At 35.6% G+C, this 16,742-nt stretch overlaps 4 protein-coding genes across 9 annotated transcripts in view; 2 read left to right on the top strand and 2 right to left on the bottom strand.

Moving 5' to 3' along the window:
• The first annotated feature begins 107 nt into the window (after positions 1 to 107).
• LOC149623643 (uncharacterized) lies at positions 108 to 1,760 on the top strand. Its single transcript, XM_089852778.1, has 6 exons — positions 108 to 461; positions 521 to 745; positions 808 to 974; positions 1,031 to 1,088; positions 1,153 to 1,445; positions 1,510 to 1,760. The coding sequence occupies exons 1-6, from the start codon at positions 318 to 320 to the stop codon at positions 1,721 to 1,723; spliced, it is 1,101 nt and encodes a 366-aa protein (XP_089708904.1). The 5' UTR covers positions 108 to 317; the 3' UTR covers positions 1,724 to 1,760.
• A 547-nt stretch (positions 1,761 to 2,307) lies between these two features.
• LOC149623642 (3'-5' exoribonuclease 1-like) lies at positions 2,308 to 4,124 on the top strand. 2 transcript variants are annotated; one of them, XM_089852772.1, is made up of 6 exons: positions 2,308 to 2,656; positions 2,817 to 3,012; positions 3,076 to 3,159; positions 3,308 to 3,426; positions 3,499 to 3,792; positions 3,887 to 4,124. In XM_089852772.1, exons 1-6 carry the CDS (start codon positions 2,526 to 2,528, stop codon positions 4,035 to 4,037), a joined length of 975 nt encoding a protein of 324 aa, XP_089708898.1. In that variant the 5' UTR covers positions 2,308 to 2,525; the 3' UTR covers positions 4,038 to 4,124. The 2 variants fall into 2 exon arrangements, with proteins under 2 accessions (XP_089708898.1, XP_089708897.1); XM_089852771.1 differs by having other exon boundaries at positions 3,884 to 4,124.
• A 960-nt stretch (positions 4,125 to 5,084) lies between these two features.
• Etf-QO (electron transfer flavoprotein-ubiquinone oxidoreductase) lies at positions 5,085 to 9,642 on the bottom strand. The gene is made up of 13 exons (XM_089852835.1): positions 9,498 to 9,642; positions 8,982 to 9,113; positions 8,763 to 8,915; positions 8,623 to 8,699; positions 8,467 to 8,548; positions 7,059 to 7,177; positions 6,904 to 6,981; positions 6,627 to 6,839; positions 6,333 to 6,551; positions 6,082 to 6,244; positions 5,841 to 6,023; positions 5,550 to 5,771; positions 5,085 to 5,482 (listed from the first exon to the last, which is right to left on the bottom strand). Exons 1-13 carry the CDS (start codon positions 9,553 to 9,555, stop codon positions 5,319 to 5,321), a joined length of 1,863 nt encoding a protein of 620 aa, XP_089708961.1. The 5' UTR covers positions 9,556 to 9,642; the 3' UTR covers positions 5,085 to 5,318.
• Positions 9,643 to 11,371: 1,729 nt separating this feature from the next.
• Positions 11,372 to 16,742, bottom strand: part of smash (smallish) — a 58,528-nt gene continuing 53,157 nt past the window's right edge. For all 5 annotated transcript variants that reach the window (XM_089852825.1, XM_089852828.1, XM_089852826.1 and 2 more), the window contains 3 exons: positions 14,261 to 14,819; positions 13,673 to 13,837; positions 11,372 to 13,038 (listed from right to left, as the gene is read on the bottom strand). In XM_089852825.1, the coding sequence (XP_089708951.1) occupies positions 13,013 to 13,038; positions 13,673 to 13,837; positions 14,261 to 14,819 (750 nt within the window). In that variant the 3' untranslated portion in view covers positions 11,372 to 13,012. The remainder of the gene's footprint in view (positions 13,039 to 13,672; positions 13,838 to 14,260; positions 14,820 to 16,742) is intronic.

Below are 16,742 nucleotides of genomic sequence, written 5' to 3'. Positions count from 1 at the left end.
GACCGAATAGCGAATCGCATACGTCATCGTTATGCACTTGTGTCCGTGTTGGTAAAAGCCTAAATTGTTTTGCTTTTTAAATTGACTGCCACCATGGAGCAATATTAAGAAAGATCTAAACGTAATATAATGCGCTTGAACGAAAGTCTTATTTCTACACCAAACAAAATACTCCATGGAAAATGGTACCAGCTTTAAATTGCGTCTAGGCTGTTGTCTGCTACAAAAATTCAAAAGTTTCGCGCCATGGGCTCACGGCTAGGTTCTGCGGTGCTGTGTGTTAATTTTAATTATGATAATAATTAAAATGCCATAATATGACACAGGAAAAAAGCGTCACGACCCTCCTCCGAAATATTCATTATACTTTAAGCCATATATACAATCATGCTTATGGCGAACCTGAATGTAAGGAAGAAGAACTTAAAATTTCTTTAAAGTGGACATCATATTGCGAGAAGGTTTGGTTCTATAGTGCATGTTTTATTCGAGGAATATTTATATAAAATATATTATGTAGATTTATAGCAGTGTTTTGAATGAACCAGCTGAGGAAGGTTTAAATAATTATATAAAGGAAATGGTTTCTAGAATACCTAATTGTTGTGTACCTAATGCGGACCTGAATTTTTTAAAATACTCAACAAAAACACTATATTTCCTTTTACTACAAAACTATGAAATGAATTTTATCGAATACGCGAATATTCTAGACAAATACGCTTTATTTGGGTTAGAGCATAAAGTAAGAGATTGAATAACAATTAGCCTATTATGACAATTATTAATTTTTAAACGTTTTTAAAGGTGCTAGACATACCCCTTTATATAATTAAAGGCGCAAACCCCTTATTTGAAGCATTTAATATCGGGGGAAATAATATTTTCACTTATGAGCAATGGCTTTTACTCGGGTCTGGGTTTCTACTCCATAATCTTTTGCAAAGGATGCGAAAAACGAACAACTCTAGAATGTAATACCATGAACATATGTTCTCGAGTAAAATAATTACTGAAATAATATCTCTAGGTCAGAAAGTACCCTCAGAAGTAATTTGGATGAACTGTGTAGAAATAAAACTAGACTTGTATGATGATTCAAATACTGTTTAACATTGCTAAAAATACCCACAATTGTTACTCCTATTTCAGCGTTTCTTATTAATGGCCGCTAAGGAATCAAAGATATGTTTATCACAATCTATGTGCTATAAATTGCAGAATTATATTATAAAATGGTGCACGGATGCTATTGAAAAAGCTAAGAACGCCAAAAGTTCAAGTGAAACTATCCTGGAACTGATAACTGAACAACCTGCACCTCTGCTTACTGATTTAGCTATTTCAAATCAGGAATTTCTCCAAGCATACTTAAAAACTTTGGTTTATCACGGCCAGAAATTTGAACCTCAATATAAAAAAACGGGATATGTTTGGAGAAGCTGGTTGGTTTTTAATGACTATGTTAACCAAATGCAGTTATTTAACTTTCTGTTAATTATTTTTCAGTGTCGATTCTATGAAATTTACTATTCTAGTTGAACATTTCGATTGTTTATTGAAAAAAGATTCAAACATTACCTCTTTAGTTGAACGTATTTTAAAAATACTGTCAGAGGCTGAAGGTGGATCTTTATGGGATGATATTCATAATGAATGCCTTATAAGACAAGATTGGGATAAAAGCAAAGCGAAAAGAAAATTAAATTATTTATTAATGTAATATATATCTTGTAAATAAAATAAATTTATTTTAATTTCGGCGTTGTTTGTTTCCCGTTTCCAATAATTGAACTTTCCCGCATTTTTGAGCCCTATTGGAAATAGTGTTGACTGTAGCGCCATCTAACTGTAAATAGCATAACTACAGAGCAGGGTTGCCATATTGGGCTGGAAAGCCGCCAATTGGGCTTCTTCCCAAAAATATTGGCTTGAAATAAAAGGGTTGGCTGTTGGCTTGTCGGGGTTTTTCTTTGGCTTTCTGTACTTAAAATATCGCCAATAGGCGAAGATCATTAAAATGCCCAAAAAACTGACAAATGGTACTGTCAAACCATTTGTGTAGCTTATAATTCGTCAATTTATGGTTTAATAAAATGGTTTCATTTTGTCTTAGGTTTTAAAAATGGTGTCAGTATAGAATATGCATTGAAATTGCTAAAAGAAAAACTAATTTCAAATTTTCACGATAAATTTTTGGCTTGTTTTTGGGCTGAATAGCCTAGATCTTAGGCAGTTTTTGGGGTTTTTTTCGAAATACCGATTGGCGGTTTTTTGGGTTTGTTTCCAATTTGATTTTGGCGGGTTGAAGGTTTTCAATCTGGCATCCCTGCTACAGAGACTTGTCACTTCCGTGAAATTTGCGCAACATTACCCTTCCCCTTTCATGAATCATGCTCATGAGTTCTAAAATAGTTCATGACAGATTCTGAGGCGCGCAATACAAAGGCGCAATTTGAATAATAAAGCCATCTTATTATTAAATTAAAACTACTTTGAAATGTGCCAACCAAAGTAGGCCTAGTATGACAGCTACAAATAGCGTGTATTACGATGAACAGAAAATGAAATCTCTGTCACAGTTTAATGGTGCAGTTAACAACATGAACACTGATGATATCAAGAGAAAATTGGCTAATTATGGATTAAATACGAGGTAAAGATTCCTACCTACCCTGTCATACTTTAGGCAGGCTACTGGCACCCCATGTTATTTCCCCATAGAGCTTAATACAGTCAATGTAGAAAGGCTGCCATTAGGCTTACTCGCGGGAGATTAATTTATTAATTTCGGTAATTATTATTTTTTTTTGCAGAGGTTGCATCGATGTACTTCGAAAACGTCTTAAAGTTTATCACAAGAAAAAAACATTGGGAGGTACAAAACAATGCAAATATAAGTACCTGTGTGTGATAGATTTTGAAGCCACTTGCGAGAAAGATGACCAAGAATATATTCATGAAATCATTGAATTCCCCGCCGTTTTGATTGATGTTGAAAAAAGGCAGATTGTACGATGAAAAACTGTCTTGTAAAAGCGTGTTTTTATCACTAAATTGTTATACCACGTTTAGATTGATGAATTCCATCGTTATTGTCAACCAGTAAAGAACCCTCAATTAACTGAATTTTGTCAAAAACTAACGGGCATAACCCAAGTTAGTAAGAAATCCAATTTAAAGGGTTCCACAAGTCGTTTGCTGGTCAATCTAGGTTTTAATTAATCGTCAGTAGCTTTGGCAAGCGACTTGTAGAACCTTTTAACGCAAAATATAGCCTAAAACAATGATATTTTCTTCCCAATAGGACCAAGTAAACAGTGCCTCTCAATTTCCTGAGGTACTGAAACAATTTGAGGCGTGGTCGGCAAAATACCGCGCTAAAGCGAGACCGACTGATAACTTTTTTGCCATAGTTACTGACGGGTTAGGAAACAACCCTTTCTTTTCCCCGTCAAAAATTGTTAATATAACAATTAAATTCAAAACTCTTTTCAGGCCATGGGATATCAAACGCTTTTTTACCCTTCAATGTGAACACAGTGGCCTTGAAATCCCGTCATACACGATTCAATGGATTAACATCCGAAAATCCTTCAATGCCTTTTACCACTTTAAAGGAAAACTTACTTTATTAGCCATGATAGAAAGTTTAGGTCTTTCCTTTGAAGGAAGACAACATTGCGGATTACACGATGCCAGAAACATAGCTAACATATTGATCACTCTGCTGGTAGACGGAGCCGAGATTAAAATGAATGAAAAATTAGATATTAGCAAAAGCGACGATAGGTTAGGAAAATCTTAAAAAAAAAAAAAAGATTTTTTTATAGCTGGTATAAATTGGAAGATTTTAAACTAAACCTTATCTAATTTATACCAGCAGGAAACAAGAAAGGAAGAAACGTAGCAGGAATAAGCGCGAGGACGCTATTTCTGAAACATTTGGAGAGAATTTAGGAGTAGACCCTGATATGTGCGGTCAAGAATTCCTCATTCTCTCTAAATCTGCTCATAGTAAAATTTCTAAACCATAAAATAAATAAACCATATATTTTGTGATATCATTTTTCATAATGTAAACTTAAAAGTATCCTGTGTTATAATAAAGTATGTCTTAAAACTGAATTATTTACTTCAATAAGAGAGAATATAAAACGGTGTCTATATATATATATGTACGCCCCGCCCGAGAAAAGTAAGCGCCGAGAATAGCAAGCGCCGCGCCGCCGGGAGACGTTCCTCCCGAGAATAGCAAGCGCCGCGTCGCCGGGAGACGTTCCTCCCGATAATAGCAAGCGCTGCGTCAGAGAGAATTTAGAAGGGGAGTGGAAGGGGTGGTTTGGAATGTAGCGCAACGTCGTCTGCTAAACGTTATCTAGGCAGGTCGATTTCCGGTATGATGCGTTAGTAATAGATATATTTTAGAACACGTGACCGGAAACTCGCCTACCCCAAAAAGCTCAACGCGACATCTTGTTTGGGCGTCATCACGTTTAATAGAGTCAAAGGGGGAGCCTTCCACTCCCCTTCTAAATTCTCTCTGGCTGCGTCGCCGGGAGACGTTCCTCCCGATAATAGCAAGCGCCGCGTCGCCGGGAGACGTTCCTCCCGATAATAGCAAGCGCCGCGTCGCCGGGAGACGTTCCTCCCGAGAATAGCAAGCGCCGCGTCGCCGGGAGACGTTCCTCCCGAGAATAGCAAGCGCCGCGTCGCCGGGAGACGTTCCTCCCGAGAATAGCAAGCGCCGCGTCGCCGGGAGACGTTCCTCCCGAGAATAGCAAGCGCCGCGTCGCCGGGAGACGTTCCTCCCGAGAATAGCAAGCGCCGCGTCGCCGGGAGACGTTCCTCCCGAGAATAGCAAGCGCCGCGTCGCCGGGAGACGTTCCTCCCGAGAATAGCAAGCGCCGCGTCGCCGGGAGACGTTCCTCCCGAGAATAGCAAGCGCCGTACCGCCGGGAGACGTTCCTCCCGAGAATAGCAAGCGCCGCCCCGCCGGGAGACGCCCCGGGCGAGTGCCAGAGAGGTTTTATGAAATTGGGGCTATCAATTCAAAATAAACGCTTATTTTACTTTATGACAAGTGATAGAAAAATAAGCAATATTTAATTCATAAACTTTTTATATGTAAATAGCACTTAGATAATTGTCATCTGATATATTTTAAATTAATCATTAAATTTGCATTGTTTAAAAATTGAAACTGTCATATACTATTTACATACCAGTCATTTATCATTTAGTTACATAATTGAAATCCCCGCATTCTCTTAAGAAAATTTAACCCTTTATAATATTATTTACCATTTAACTCGCGATTACATTCCGTTGTACGCTGGACCTCCACTTCCTTCGGGCGTTACCCAATTGATATTTTGACTTGGATCCTTAATATCACACGTTTTGCAATGAATACAATTTTGAGCATTAATTTGGAACTTTTTCCCTTTGCCATCTTCAGTTGGTACATATTCGTAAACACCTAAAAATGGTAAATTCGCGGATTAACACATTGGTTGAATAGTTACCTTTGATCAAAGAATATTTACCAGCTGGACAAAATCTTTGTTCCGGACCATCGAAAACGTCCAAGTTTCTTTTGATCTGGACGGTATCGTCCTTTAAAGTTAAGTGAGGCGGTTGGTCACCTTCGTGATTGGTACCCGTTAAAGCCACAGATGTCAATAAGTCAAAAGTGATGGTTCCATCTGGTTTAGGATACTCAATAGGTTTGCATTCCGATGCTGGTTTCAGTTTCTTGTAATCGGGTCCTGCGTATGGTGGGAATACCAATCAATGTTTATAGATGTCAATGTAAATTGGGTTGACCAAGTACTTACCTCCGTGAGACAATGTCCATGGTTCTTTACCCCTTAATAAAAAGTAGAAGACACCGGTGTAGGCCATTGTACCATAAACGCCCAAAGGTGAGTGGAAAGAAGGTCGGATATTACGAACCGAGGTTAATTCTTTCCAAACCCAACTTTGACGAAGTCTGTCCTCGTAAACAACTGGATCAATACCTAGAGTCATTAAGGGTTAATTTAATCATTAATCAATGGTTATTTCACAAGGGCAAACCTTTGGTCTTTGAGTTGCCTTCTTCAATAGTGTCATAGATACTTTCAGCGGCAATCATTGCACTTTTCATTGCATTGTGAGTTCCCTTAATCTTTGGTACATTCATAAACCCGGCTCCACAACCAATAAGGCATCCTCCAGGAAAAGTTAACTTTGGAATACTCTGAAACGAGAGTTTAGAATCGCTCTAATCTTGGCTTATTGCTCAAAAGAGTCAAAAACTATTAGAAGAAGAGGAAAACTCCGATTACCTGCAGTCCACCTTCATTAAGGGCTCGAGCACCGTAAGAAATTCTTTTTCCTCCTTCAAAAATTGGTTTAACTGATGGATGAAGCTTAAACCTTTGAAACTCTTTGAATGGATTTAGATACGGGTTTTGATAATCTAAACCAATGACAAATCCAACAGCAACCATAGGAGTACTTTCATTTAAATGATACAAGAAGGAACCTCCGTATGTTTTAAAATCCTAAAAGGAGAATCAAAATAGTTACTCAAACATACTTAACAAGGGATTACTACTATTTTTTACGCAGCGTCATACCAATGGCCATCCAACTGTATGTTCAATTCGACCAGGTTTATGTTTAGAAGGTTCAATTTCCCATATTTCTTTTAGTCCAATCGCGTATGTTTGGGGTTCGGCTTTGGCTCGTAAATTTAATTTATTGGCGATTTGTTTAGTTAAATGTCCGTGACATCCTTCCGCAAAAATTGTGCACTTTGCATGAAGTTCCATGCCTCTTTCAAAGTTTTCCTGTAATTTTTTTTTTTTTCAATTATTTTAAAATGAACTTGGGAAATATATCTATGGGATGTACTTTGGGAGAACCATCTTTGGCTATTCCAACATCATTTGTGGCTATTCCTTTAACACTACCATCCTCGTGATATAAAATCTTAATGATAAAGGTAGAAAAATGATGAGTAACATACATATTTTATTTTTCCTTAGTTATAATTCGATAATGTGTACCTCTGAACCAGCATAACCTGGATAAATTTCGACACCTAATTCCTCAGCTTGTTTTCCAAGCCATTCAACTACGTGTCCGAGACGAACTATATAGTTTCCGTGGTTATACATTGGTAAACCTGAGTGAATCAGTAAGTTCACATTTAAATATTTAGTACTTTATTACTAAGCTACAAAAATTTTAGTAGTATTAAGGTTGAGTAACTTTATTTAAACACAGCCCACTCCATCAAGCTTAAGATGCACGCGCCCCTCCAAACAATTATTTCCCTGTGTAAAATCATGCAGGGGTGTGCGAGTACTCGTTAAGTTCGAGTACTCGGTTCGAGTATCGAGCCGAGTACTCGACTCGATACTCGATAACAACACATTGTGATACTCGAGACAGATTCGAGTAGCTTTTTAACATCTTAAATACTCGACAAATACTCGAGTCCGAGGCTTATAACTATAGCAGACGATGAGTTCATGATCATTTATTTTGAAAATCACCTGTTCAATGTTTAATTGATCACTAACAATCTTTTTGAACTAGTTAGATGTTAGATAATTGAACATCTTCGTTATTTTTAAGAAATTTACAAAATTGCTACTTGACAAGTCAATATTTGAGACTCGATAATTACTCGAAAGAACCAAAATTTGACCTATCTAAATACTCGATACTCGAAAGTATTTTTGAGACTCGGCTCGATACTCGATAAGAAATTAGTTTCGATACTCGGACTCGGCTCGAAACCGAAAAAACGGGACTCGCACACCACTGGTAAAATGTGTATCAGAAAAAAGGGGCTCGAAAAATCAAAGGAGTCAGCTTTTAACATGGCCGTCTATGGGAGGAACACAATGTTTTGACCCTAATTTAGAAAATATTGGCTCAAATCTCTTGAAATTTTAATGAGATGTGCAAGATAAGGTTTGTTATTTTTGTGCAAAGTTTCAAAAGTTTATCTTTCATAGTTTTTTTTTTGTAAAAAAAAAATCAAAACGGAAATTAGCCATAATTTGAAGGGCTTAGTCTAGAAATGGTTTAAATGTGTTTTCTTCGGTTTCACTAGTTCGAATCTGTTGAAATTTTAGGAAGTGGCATATTGAAGGGTTTTAAATTATTGTGCAAAGTTTCAAAGATTTAAAACAAATAGGGACTTGGCAATTCAGGCTTAACTCCGCCCCCAGCGCCATTATGGTATGTTTTTTTAACAGAATGAAAGCTACATAAGCCCCTCCTCCTGGTATGTTTTTTAGCACTAGTGGAAGGTAGCCTGACGTTGCATGACGTAGTACTGCCAAGTCCCTATAGTTCTTTTCCTAAAAACTTTTAAGTTACTGAATAGGTTGTGATTATGCACAAACAGATTTTTGTTTTTTGTTGAAGTTAATGAATTTTGATTTGCAGAGTCCTAATTACCTTTAAATATGGGAATAGGTATTCTTCCTGTTTCAGTTAACATTGCAAATTTGTCTTCTTTAACCTCAGTCAATAATGGGGCCTGGAATAACTATTGTTAAAGCTTTCTCTTCAAGGACTCAAAATTTGAAAAGGGTGACCATGAAATATACTCACTCCCTTTTCTTTCCAATCTGGGATTAATTCATTCAGAGCTTGAGGTTCAATGCAAGCTCCTGATAAAATGTGTCTCCCTTAAAAGGGCCAATAAGATTAGTATCTAATTGGATAAGAAATGATGGTGCGCTTAAACTTACCAACTTCAGAGCCCTTTTCCAAAACACACACTCTCAACTCTTTACCCTTCTCAAGGGCCAATTGTTTTAGTCTAATTGCGGCTGAAAGACCCGCTGGTCCTGCTCCAAGGATTAAGACATCAGTTTCATCCGTTACTCGTTCCATGTCTATATCTGATGTTTTTGTTTGTACAAAGTTGTTTGAGAATGATAAAAGCTTTTCAATAAAAGAATTCTAACCTTTCCATCTGGGATCTTTTTCTCTGGGATAGATTGTGTAATGCGTTGTAATCTTTGGGAAGGAATCTTGCGTGTGATTTTGACGATTTAGAGTTAATGTTCTTGGATACTTTAGACATTTTGATCCATATACTAAAACGTATGCAAATTAATTTAATTAGGCCTACTCATTTAAAGAGAGCTTCTGGGGGTAGCTTTGCCAGAAGGGGTAAAAGCATGAGCGGCTAAATGTGTGCTTGTTTTTGTTATTATAAAGTTAAATCAACTGAATAAATTTCCCCCTTTTCCAAAATTGTATGTTTTACTCCAAAATATTGCTACATTTTCTAAATAATTGCTAATTAGCTTGTTTATTGCCACCTTTTCCAAAATATTGTTATTTTAGTTTCTATCTATCCTGAAAAGAGGCGCACTTTTAGCCACTCGTGTAAAAGCTGGCTAGAAACTACCAAATTTTACTAAAATCATCTAATTACATATCGAACCTAAAAATACACGTTATAAAATGTTTCTCACCAACATTCCTGGGATATTTTGAGGAAAAATATCGTAATCGTACCGCAGAAGTTGCCATTTTAATAAGTGATTGAACTTACGTAAGTACCAGTTGCAGACGATTGTAGTGCCAGGCTCAGAGCCTCAGGCTCTCAGCCCTCAGGCTGCCTGAATACAGGGCTGGAAATAAGCACAGGACACTGGACATAGTCCAATAAAATTTAAAAATGTCCCATAATTTTTTTTAAAACTAAGGGGGTTACTGGGCATTTTGACCAATAAATTTTCCGAAGTTTTGATAGCTTGACTATGAAGATGCGACACTATTTTTGCACACTCCAGTATCGTAGGCGTTGGCTTATTCTATATATACTCTGTTACAACATCGGTTGTCAGCACGCGTAAACCTAGGTCTCTATGTAACGTAGGTTTGTTCGTGCTGTCAAGAGACAAAAAACTTCAGGATCTTCAGGATTTAAAATATCCGCGAGTTTTTTTTAGCTCGACTGCAGGGACCTCTAGGCTTTATTTTCAAATACATGTAGTAGGCTATATACAATTTCACACGTCACTTCGCCATCTGGTTTAAAAGACTGTTCTATAGCACAAGTATAGGTGAAACCAAAAGCGTACGGGGTCGATTTAAACTAAAAGAACAATTTCGTTAAATGAACGTATAAATAATGGGATTACTTTCATCATTTAAGGCCCTTCCAACCTAACCGAAAAATTGCATGTAAAAAGAACGTATAAATATACAAAAACATTAAGGCTCGCGCTAACATTGTCTAGTCAGGAGCCATTGGATACTTGAATTTTTCAACTCATCATGGTTACATCCCAGTTCTACGTCATCTAATTTTGCCAGCCTTGATTACGCAGTACCGACCCAAGGGGGATCGACAGTTACTTTTCGTTATATTTTTTCCCCCAGTTGTGGGTTTGACTGTACACTCTACAAAGTTTTTCGTTCCCCCCTTCGCGGAAATGTTGAACCACCACTGCAAAGTATGTCGACCATCCGATATTTTAAAACACCTGTTGGCTTTAGCGGTGACATTTTTGAAAAATTAATTATTTTTAATGAAAAATATCATAAAAATTATGATAAATAATATAACCGAGCCGTTAGACCATGCTTGTTTATACGTTTTTAGTTCAACAAAACTTGTCAGATACTACTTTCATCCCTATGAGATTTAACATTGCGTATTCATACACGTCAGGCTTCCCTACTGTATCAAGTTTAAATGTGACTTTCATGGAGTGGAAATAATCCGTCGTGGAACTTAAAAACAATGATTAAGCATGGAGTGGAAATAAACCGTCGTGGAACTTAAAAACAAGGATGATTAAGCATGGAGTGTAAATAAACCGTCGTCGAACTTAAAAGCAAGGATGATTAAGATGGAGTGTAAATAAACCGTCGTCGAACTTAAAAGCAAGGATGATTAAGCATGGAGTGGAAATAGGCGTTCACACAAAATTTAAAAGCATGGAGTGTAAATAATCCGTCATTAAACTTAAAAACAAGGATGATTAAGCATGGAGTGTAAATAAACCGTCGTCGAACTTAAAAGCAAGGATGATTAAGCATGGAGTGTAAATAAACCGTCGTCGAACTTAAAAGCAAGGATGATTAAGCATGGAGTGTAAATAAACCGTCGTCGAACTTAAAAGCAAGGATGATTAAGCATGGAGTGTAAATAAACCGTTGTCGAACTTAAAAGCAAGGATGATTAAGCATGGAGTGGAAATAAACCGTCGTGGAACTTAAAAGCAAGGATGATTAAGCATAGAATGTAAATAACCCATCGTCGAACTTAAAAGCATGGATAATTAAGGATAAAAACAACTTTCTTCTAATAAAGCGGGTAAAATAAGATGATGACTAATAATTTCTAATACATAATCCTTTATTTTGTTTTCCACACTTAATTCTGCTTTATAATTGTATAAGAAACTTTTTTATTTATTCTATAAAATGTGCTTAGATAAGTTACACATCGGAGTATTATTTATTTTATTTTTTAAATTATCTACACTCGAAATAAATATAATAATTTCTCTACCAATTGCCATGTGTATTATCATTAAAAAAACAACCCCTAAAAACGAGGGTATTTATTTTTTTAAAGAAAATTCTGACTACCTGTAACTATAATTTCTTTCTGGTTTACGATATACGATAAGACTATCTTCACATAATTTAGTATTATATTATTTTGTTTCGTAAAAATCATCGACAACTGACAGACAACTTTATAAAATCTAATACCGTTTTGCTTTTAGCTGCTCAAAACAGCTCCAAACTACATTACGTAACGTTAATGTGTTCCGTGAGCAGATAGGTACGGTACACCCTAAATTAGTAGCAAATTGTTGAAAAAGTTTAAGTTGCCACAAGTTTACACTTTTCTACATAGAAACATAGAAAATGTACGCCATTTAGTAAATTTTATTACTAATTTATAAAAGACGTTAATAGAGTAACATTTAATACTAGATCTTCTGAAAAAGCAGCGCAGAATTGGTCTACTTTTCTTGTAAACCTCAAAAATCTCAAAAAAAAAAAAAAAAATCTATAATTGTTTATTTTTTCTATTCATTTTAACAAAAATGCGAATAATTTTTAGAAAAATGTTCATAGCTTAAAAAAAGAAAATTTACAGCATTCTTCAAGACAAGTACTGCGGGTACCCATAAACGACGTGAAAACACTAATAGACATACACCGAAATACACATGATAATCTCAAAGCCTAGGCATGTAGATCAACTCGGAAACACGTTATGTGAGGATTATAATAAATTTCTTTACTGACTAACGTATTTTTTGTAAAGCTTAAAAATTTGTATAATTTCTACTTTCTTCTATAGCTTGGGATAAAAATTTTATGGTTTGGTGTTGTGGTGGTAGTATTTATTTCTTAAATCTGAATAAATTTTTTTTTTTATAGTTACATTTAAATTTACAAAAAAAAAAATATAATAATACGACAATACCTAAAATATCCAAGAAAATCAACTTAAACTTATTTTTTTAATTAGAATTTTGCTTTTTATTAAATTAGGTATCTGCTAAGTTCAAATACGTACGTTTTCTCCCATACCCTGAGTTTGTTAACATATATATTATTATAATTTCTGTTAAAACTGTCTGTAGAAGTGTAGATCACTAAAAAAAACCATGGGGTACAATTTCTTCTGACTTATTTTTTAATAAATCTGTAAAAATTTGTTGTTGTAAAATGTATTTCGGATTTTACTCTTAAGTGATGGCATCTCGTAGAAGTGCTTCAATTTATTTTCTTGTTTTAATATATATTTTTGTATAAGTGGGAAGAAAAAAATCACAGCCTACATCTTGAAGATATATATTTCTTTCCCCACACCTTTGATTTTGTTTTTATACAAGTCTTTAATATAAGGCACAAGGGGGTGTAAGTTTCGATACGCGAGACTGGTTTCTTATTTTTTATTAAATATCACTTTTTATTTCAGGCGTCACTGAATGCGTAAGTTACCATTGCTTGTTTATACCTGACTGAATTTCAAACCAGCTGCCAAGAAATAAAAAGAAATCATAAAGAAATTATCATTATTATTCGTAATACCAGAAAATTTCGCGCTAAAATGACGTAATTGGACGGCAAAAAAAGCTGTTCCTATTATTTGAATAATTTGCTTCAGTTGTCATTAAAGGGAGTATAAAGCGGTTTGTCTCGTGCGCTGCGCAAAGGTTCAAAAGATTCCCGTATTTCAAGCGCCATTCGAAAATAAAGGGCTTTTTGGCGCTAGCTAGTGACTTTTGTAGGGGTCCTGCATAAAGAAACCCTAGGGCCCATAACTTATACGCAATTTAGAGGTAACCAAAACGTTCCCGCATTTCCAAAGGCCGCCTATGACTATGTTTATTGTGGGGTCATTCATAAAGGGACCCTTTATTTGTCGCTAGTTAGGGTTTTATTGTAGGGGTCCTGCATAAAGAACGCCTTAGGCCTAACCTACATTGAATTTAAAGGAAGATAATTAAGAGTTTTGAGACAAAAACACAGCCTCGATAGCGCAATTTTTCCGTAATTCCTGTTAAACACGCGTCAAAATCTATTGGTATTAAAGTGATCTACCCCAAATTATGGTATTTATATCCTCTTTAACGAAATTGGTCTAAAAAAAGTGTTACAACGTTTTTACCTTCATCATTACTGTAACAATTTTGACAGTGCAGTTTATTATTTCGCACTCTGACATCTGTGCCACACATTCCATCTCCTAGTTGCGCACCACAAACGCAACAACAAAAACAATGCATATGGTAACAGAGTTGGAGCGATTCAATAATCATCGCACCACCGTGACCTAAAAATCAACACCGGAGCATTCAGTGCAAAAAACATGTTAGTTTCTGTTGTTAAACAACACAAAGATACATCAACAAAGCCAACAGGTTAAAGAGGGTTAAAAAAATTAAAGTCTTTGAAAAACGTTATTTTTATTGAGATCAAATTAAGTAATTAGAAAAAGCAAATAATTTGGCGAAATTAGCTTACTCCGGAACTATAATTAAAGGAAAAAACTTATAAAGGCTCATTATAGTAGAATCTAGCAACTACAGTATACTTTTCTAAGGACGGATTTTACTACAAGCAGAAATATAGTTCGAAATTTCACCACTGAATTAGTAATACACTCTATTAAGGGATTAAGTCACAACCAAAACAAAGACCATATGCGAGGGGGTACGTAACGTACATACATGAACAGTCATTTAAATGTACCAACCTAGAAATTCTCCGCAGTGAGAACATCTCTCTTTCCCACTGACTGAAAGAAACTGTTCTTGGGAACCATTTTCGTTTGGAAGAACTGGGGGTGGTACGTTGTTCCTCTGATTAGGAGGAAGACATCCTCCGTGGTAATTTCTATAATCCCCCACAACTGGTGGAGGTAGCTGCTTAGTGGACTTATCCTTTTTAACGGGTGCCGTAATCACCGTCGGTGGAACAACGGGTTGGTGGCTCCATTGTTCCTTTTCGTAAGGAATCACGTGGGACGGTTTGGGAGGTGGCACGGGCGGCGCGGCAGGCCTCTGGTAAGGTCTAGGCGCTGTAGATGGAATTCTGTTTAATAAATCCCTTCTCGGTAATGCTCCGTTGGTTTCGGTTGGTTTGTACTGAGGAACTACGTTAGGCATTGAATTTCTACTGTCCGGAGATTGTTGAAGTCTTTGACGCTCGTTTTGTTCGGATATTCTTCTCATTTCGGCTTCGTGAAGTAACCAATGATTTTGGTTGTATTTACTCTCTCTATGCATGGCGGGTTCTGACCTACGCTTAGCAATCTGATAAATATATAACAAGTATTTAAAACTTGTTATTAAATATGATTCAACTTTGATTAGATTATTTATTAAAACGTAATAATAACACTGATAAAACTATTAAAATCGCAATCAAAGGTTGAAATTTTTTGTTCGACTCGATCAGTCAGAGAGTACTTTCGCTTCTGAATTAAACCATATCGCTTCTATAATCATTTTTTTAAACCAGTTTTCCGTTCTACTTTTGGTAGAATAATTGGTAATTAAAAACGTAGGTACGTAATATTACGTGAAATTATTTATGAGGAAAAAACAAGATGACACGTGGGCTTCATTCTCAGTGCTTAAAGGCTTTGAGTATCACGAATTACGGGATAGTATGTTTAAAGGGAGTATCACGAATTACGGGATAGTATGTTTAAAGGGAGTATCACGAATTACGGGATAGTATGTTTAAAGGGAGTATCCCGAATTAGGGATAGTATGTTTAAAGGGAGTATCATGAATTAAGGAGACTATATTTTTAAAGGGAGTATCACGAATTAGGGATGGTATGTTTAAAGGGAGTATCACGAATTAGGGAAAGTATGTTTAAATGGAGTATCACGAATTAGGGAAAGTATGTTTAAATGGAGTATCACGAATTAGGAAAAGTATTTTTAAAGGGAGTATAATGTACCAAGGAACATATATTTAAAGGGAGTATCATGAATTAAGGAGACTATATATTTAAAGGGAGTATCATGAATTAAGGAGACTATATATTTAAAGGGAGTATCATGAATTAAGGAGACTATATATTTAAAGGGAGTATCATGAATTAAGGAGACTATATATTTAAAGGGAGTATCATGAATTAAGGAGACTATATATTTAAAGGGAGTATCATGAATTAAGGAGACTATATATTTAAAGGGAGTATCATGAATTAAGGAGACTATATATTTAAAGGGAGTATCATGAATTAAGGAGACTATATATTTAAAGGGAGTATCATGAATTAAGGAGACTATATATTTAAAGGGAGTATCATGAATTAAGGAGACTATATATTTAAAGGGAGTGTCATGAATTAAGGAGACTATATATTTAAAGGGAGTATCATGAATTAAGGAGACTATATATTTAAAGGGAGTATCATGAATTAAGGAGACTATATATTTAAAGTGAGTATCATAAATTAAGGAGACTATATTTAAAGGGAGTATCATAAATTAAGGAGACAATATTTAAAGGGAGTATCATGAATTAAGGAGACTATATATTTAAATGAGTATCATGAATTAAGGAGACTATATATTTAAAGGGAGTATCAAGAATTAAAGAGACTATATTTAAAGGGAGTATCACGAATTAAGGAGACTATATTTAAAGGGAGTATCACGAATTAAGGAGACTATATTTAAAGGGAGTATCAAGAATTAGGAAAAGAATGTTTAAAGGGAGTATCACGAATTAGGAAATAAATGTTCAAAGGTAGCATCACGTATAGAGCGTTATTACATCACCAACAATTTCGCAAGTGTGTCTGGGTTAAAATTAGAGCCACGTGCTGTTTGCAATCGCATATTCCAGCAGCAGCTGTTGCGTGTAGGATTTTACATTTCTACTACTAAACTATTTTATTTACGCACAATTACACGCACTTTCATACTAACGTTCTAAGAATGTACATCTGGTTACCAAAAACATATGTATATAAGCACGACAAAACGTATTTTGATTTCAAACCACCTGCAAAATTGGAATTACTTAACCATATTCAAATAAACCTAATAAAACTGACAAACGTCGCTAGAAAACCAATTGGTACAGCGCCGTTTCAAGATTCCACAACTGGTTACCAAAAACATATGCATACACGTATCACAGGATAAAACTAATTTGATATCAAACCACCTTGTAAAATTCGAATTACTTAACCATATTAAAATAAACCGGTTA

The sequence above is a fragment of the Phalangium opilio genome, unplaced genomic scaffold, assembly GCF_054372755.1.
Source record: "Phalangium opilio isolate 3A_F unplaced genomic scaffold, DU_Popi_V2 ptg000113l_1, whole genome shotgun sequence".
Classification (NCBI taxonomy): Eukaryota; Metazoa; Arthropoda; class Arachnida; order Opiliones; family Phalangiidae; genus Phalangium; species Phalangium opilio.
The sequence above is the reverse complement of the archived record's forward strand: the minus strand, read 5'-3'. Positions and strand labels throughout refer to the sequence as shown.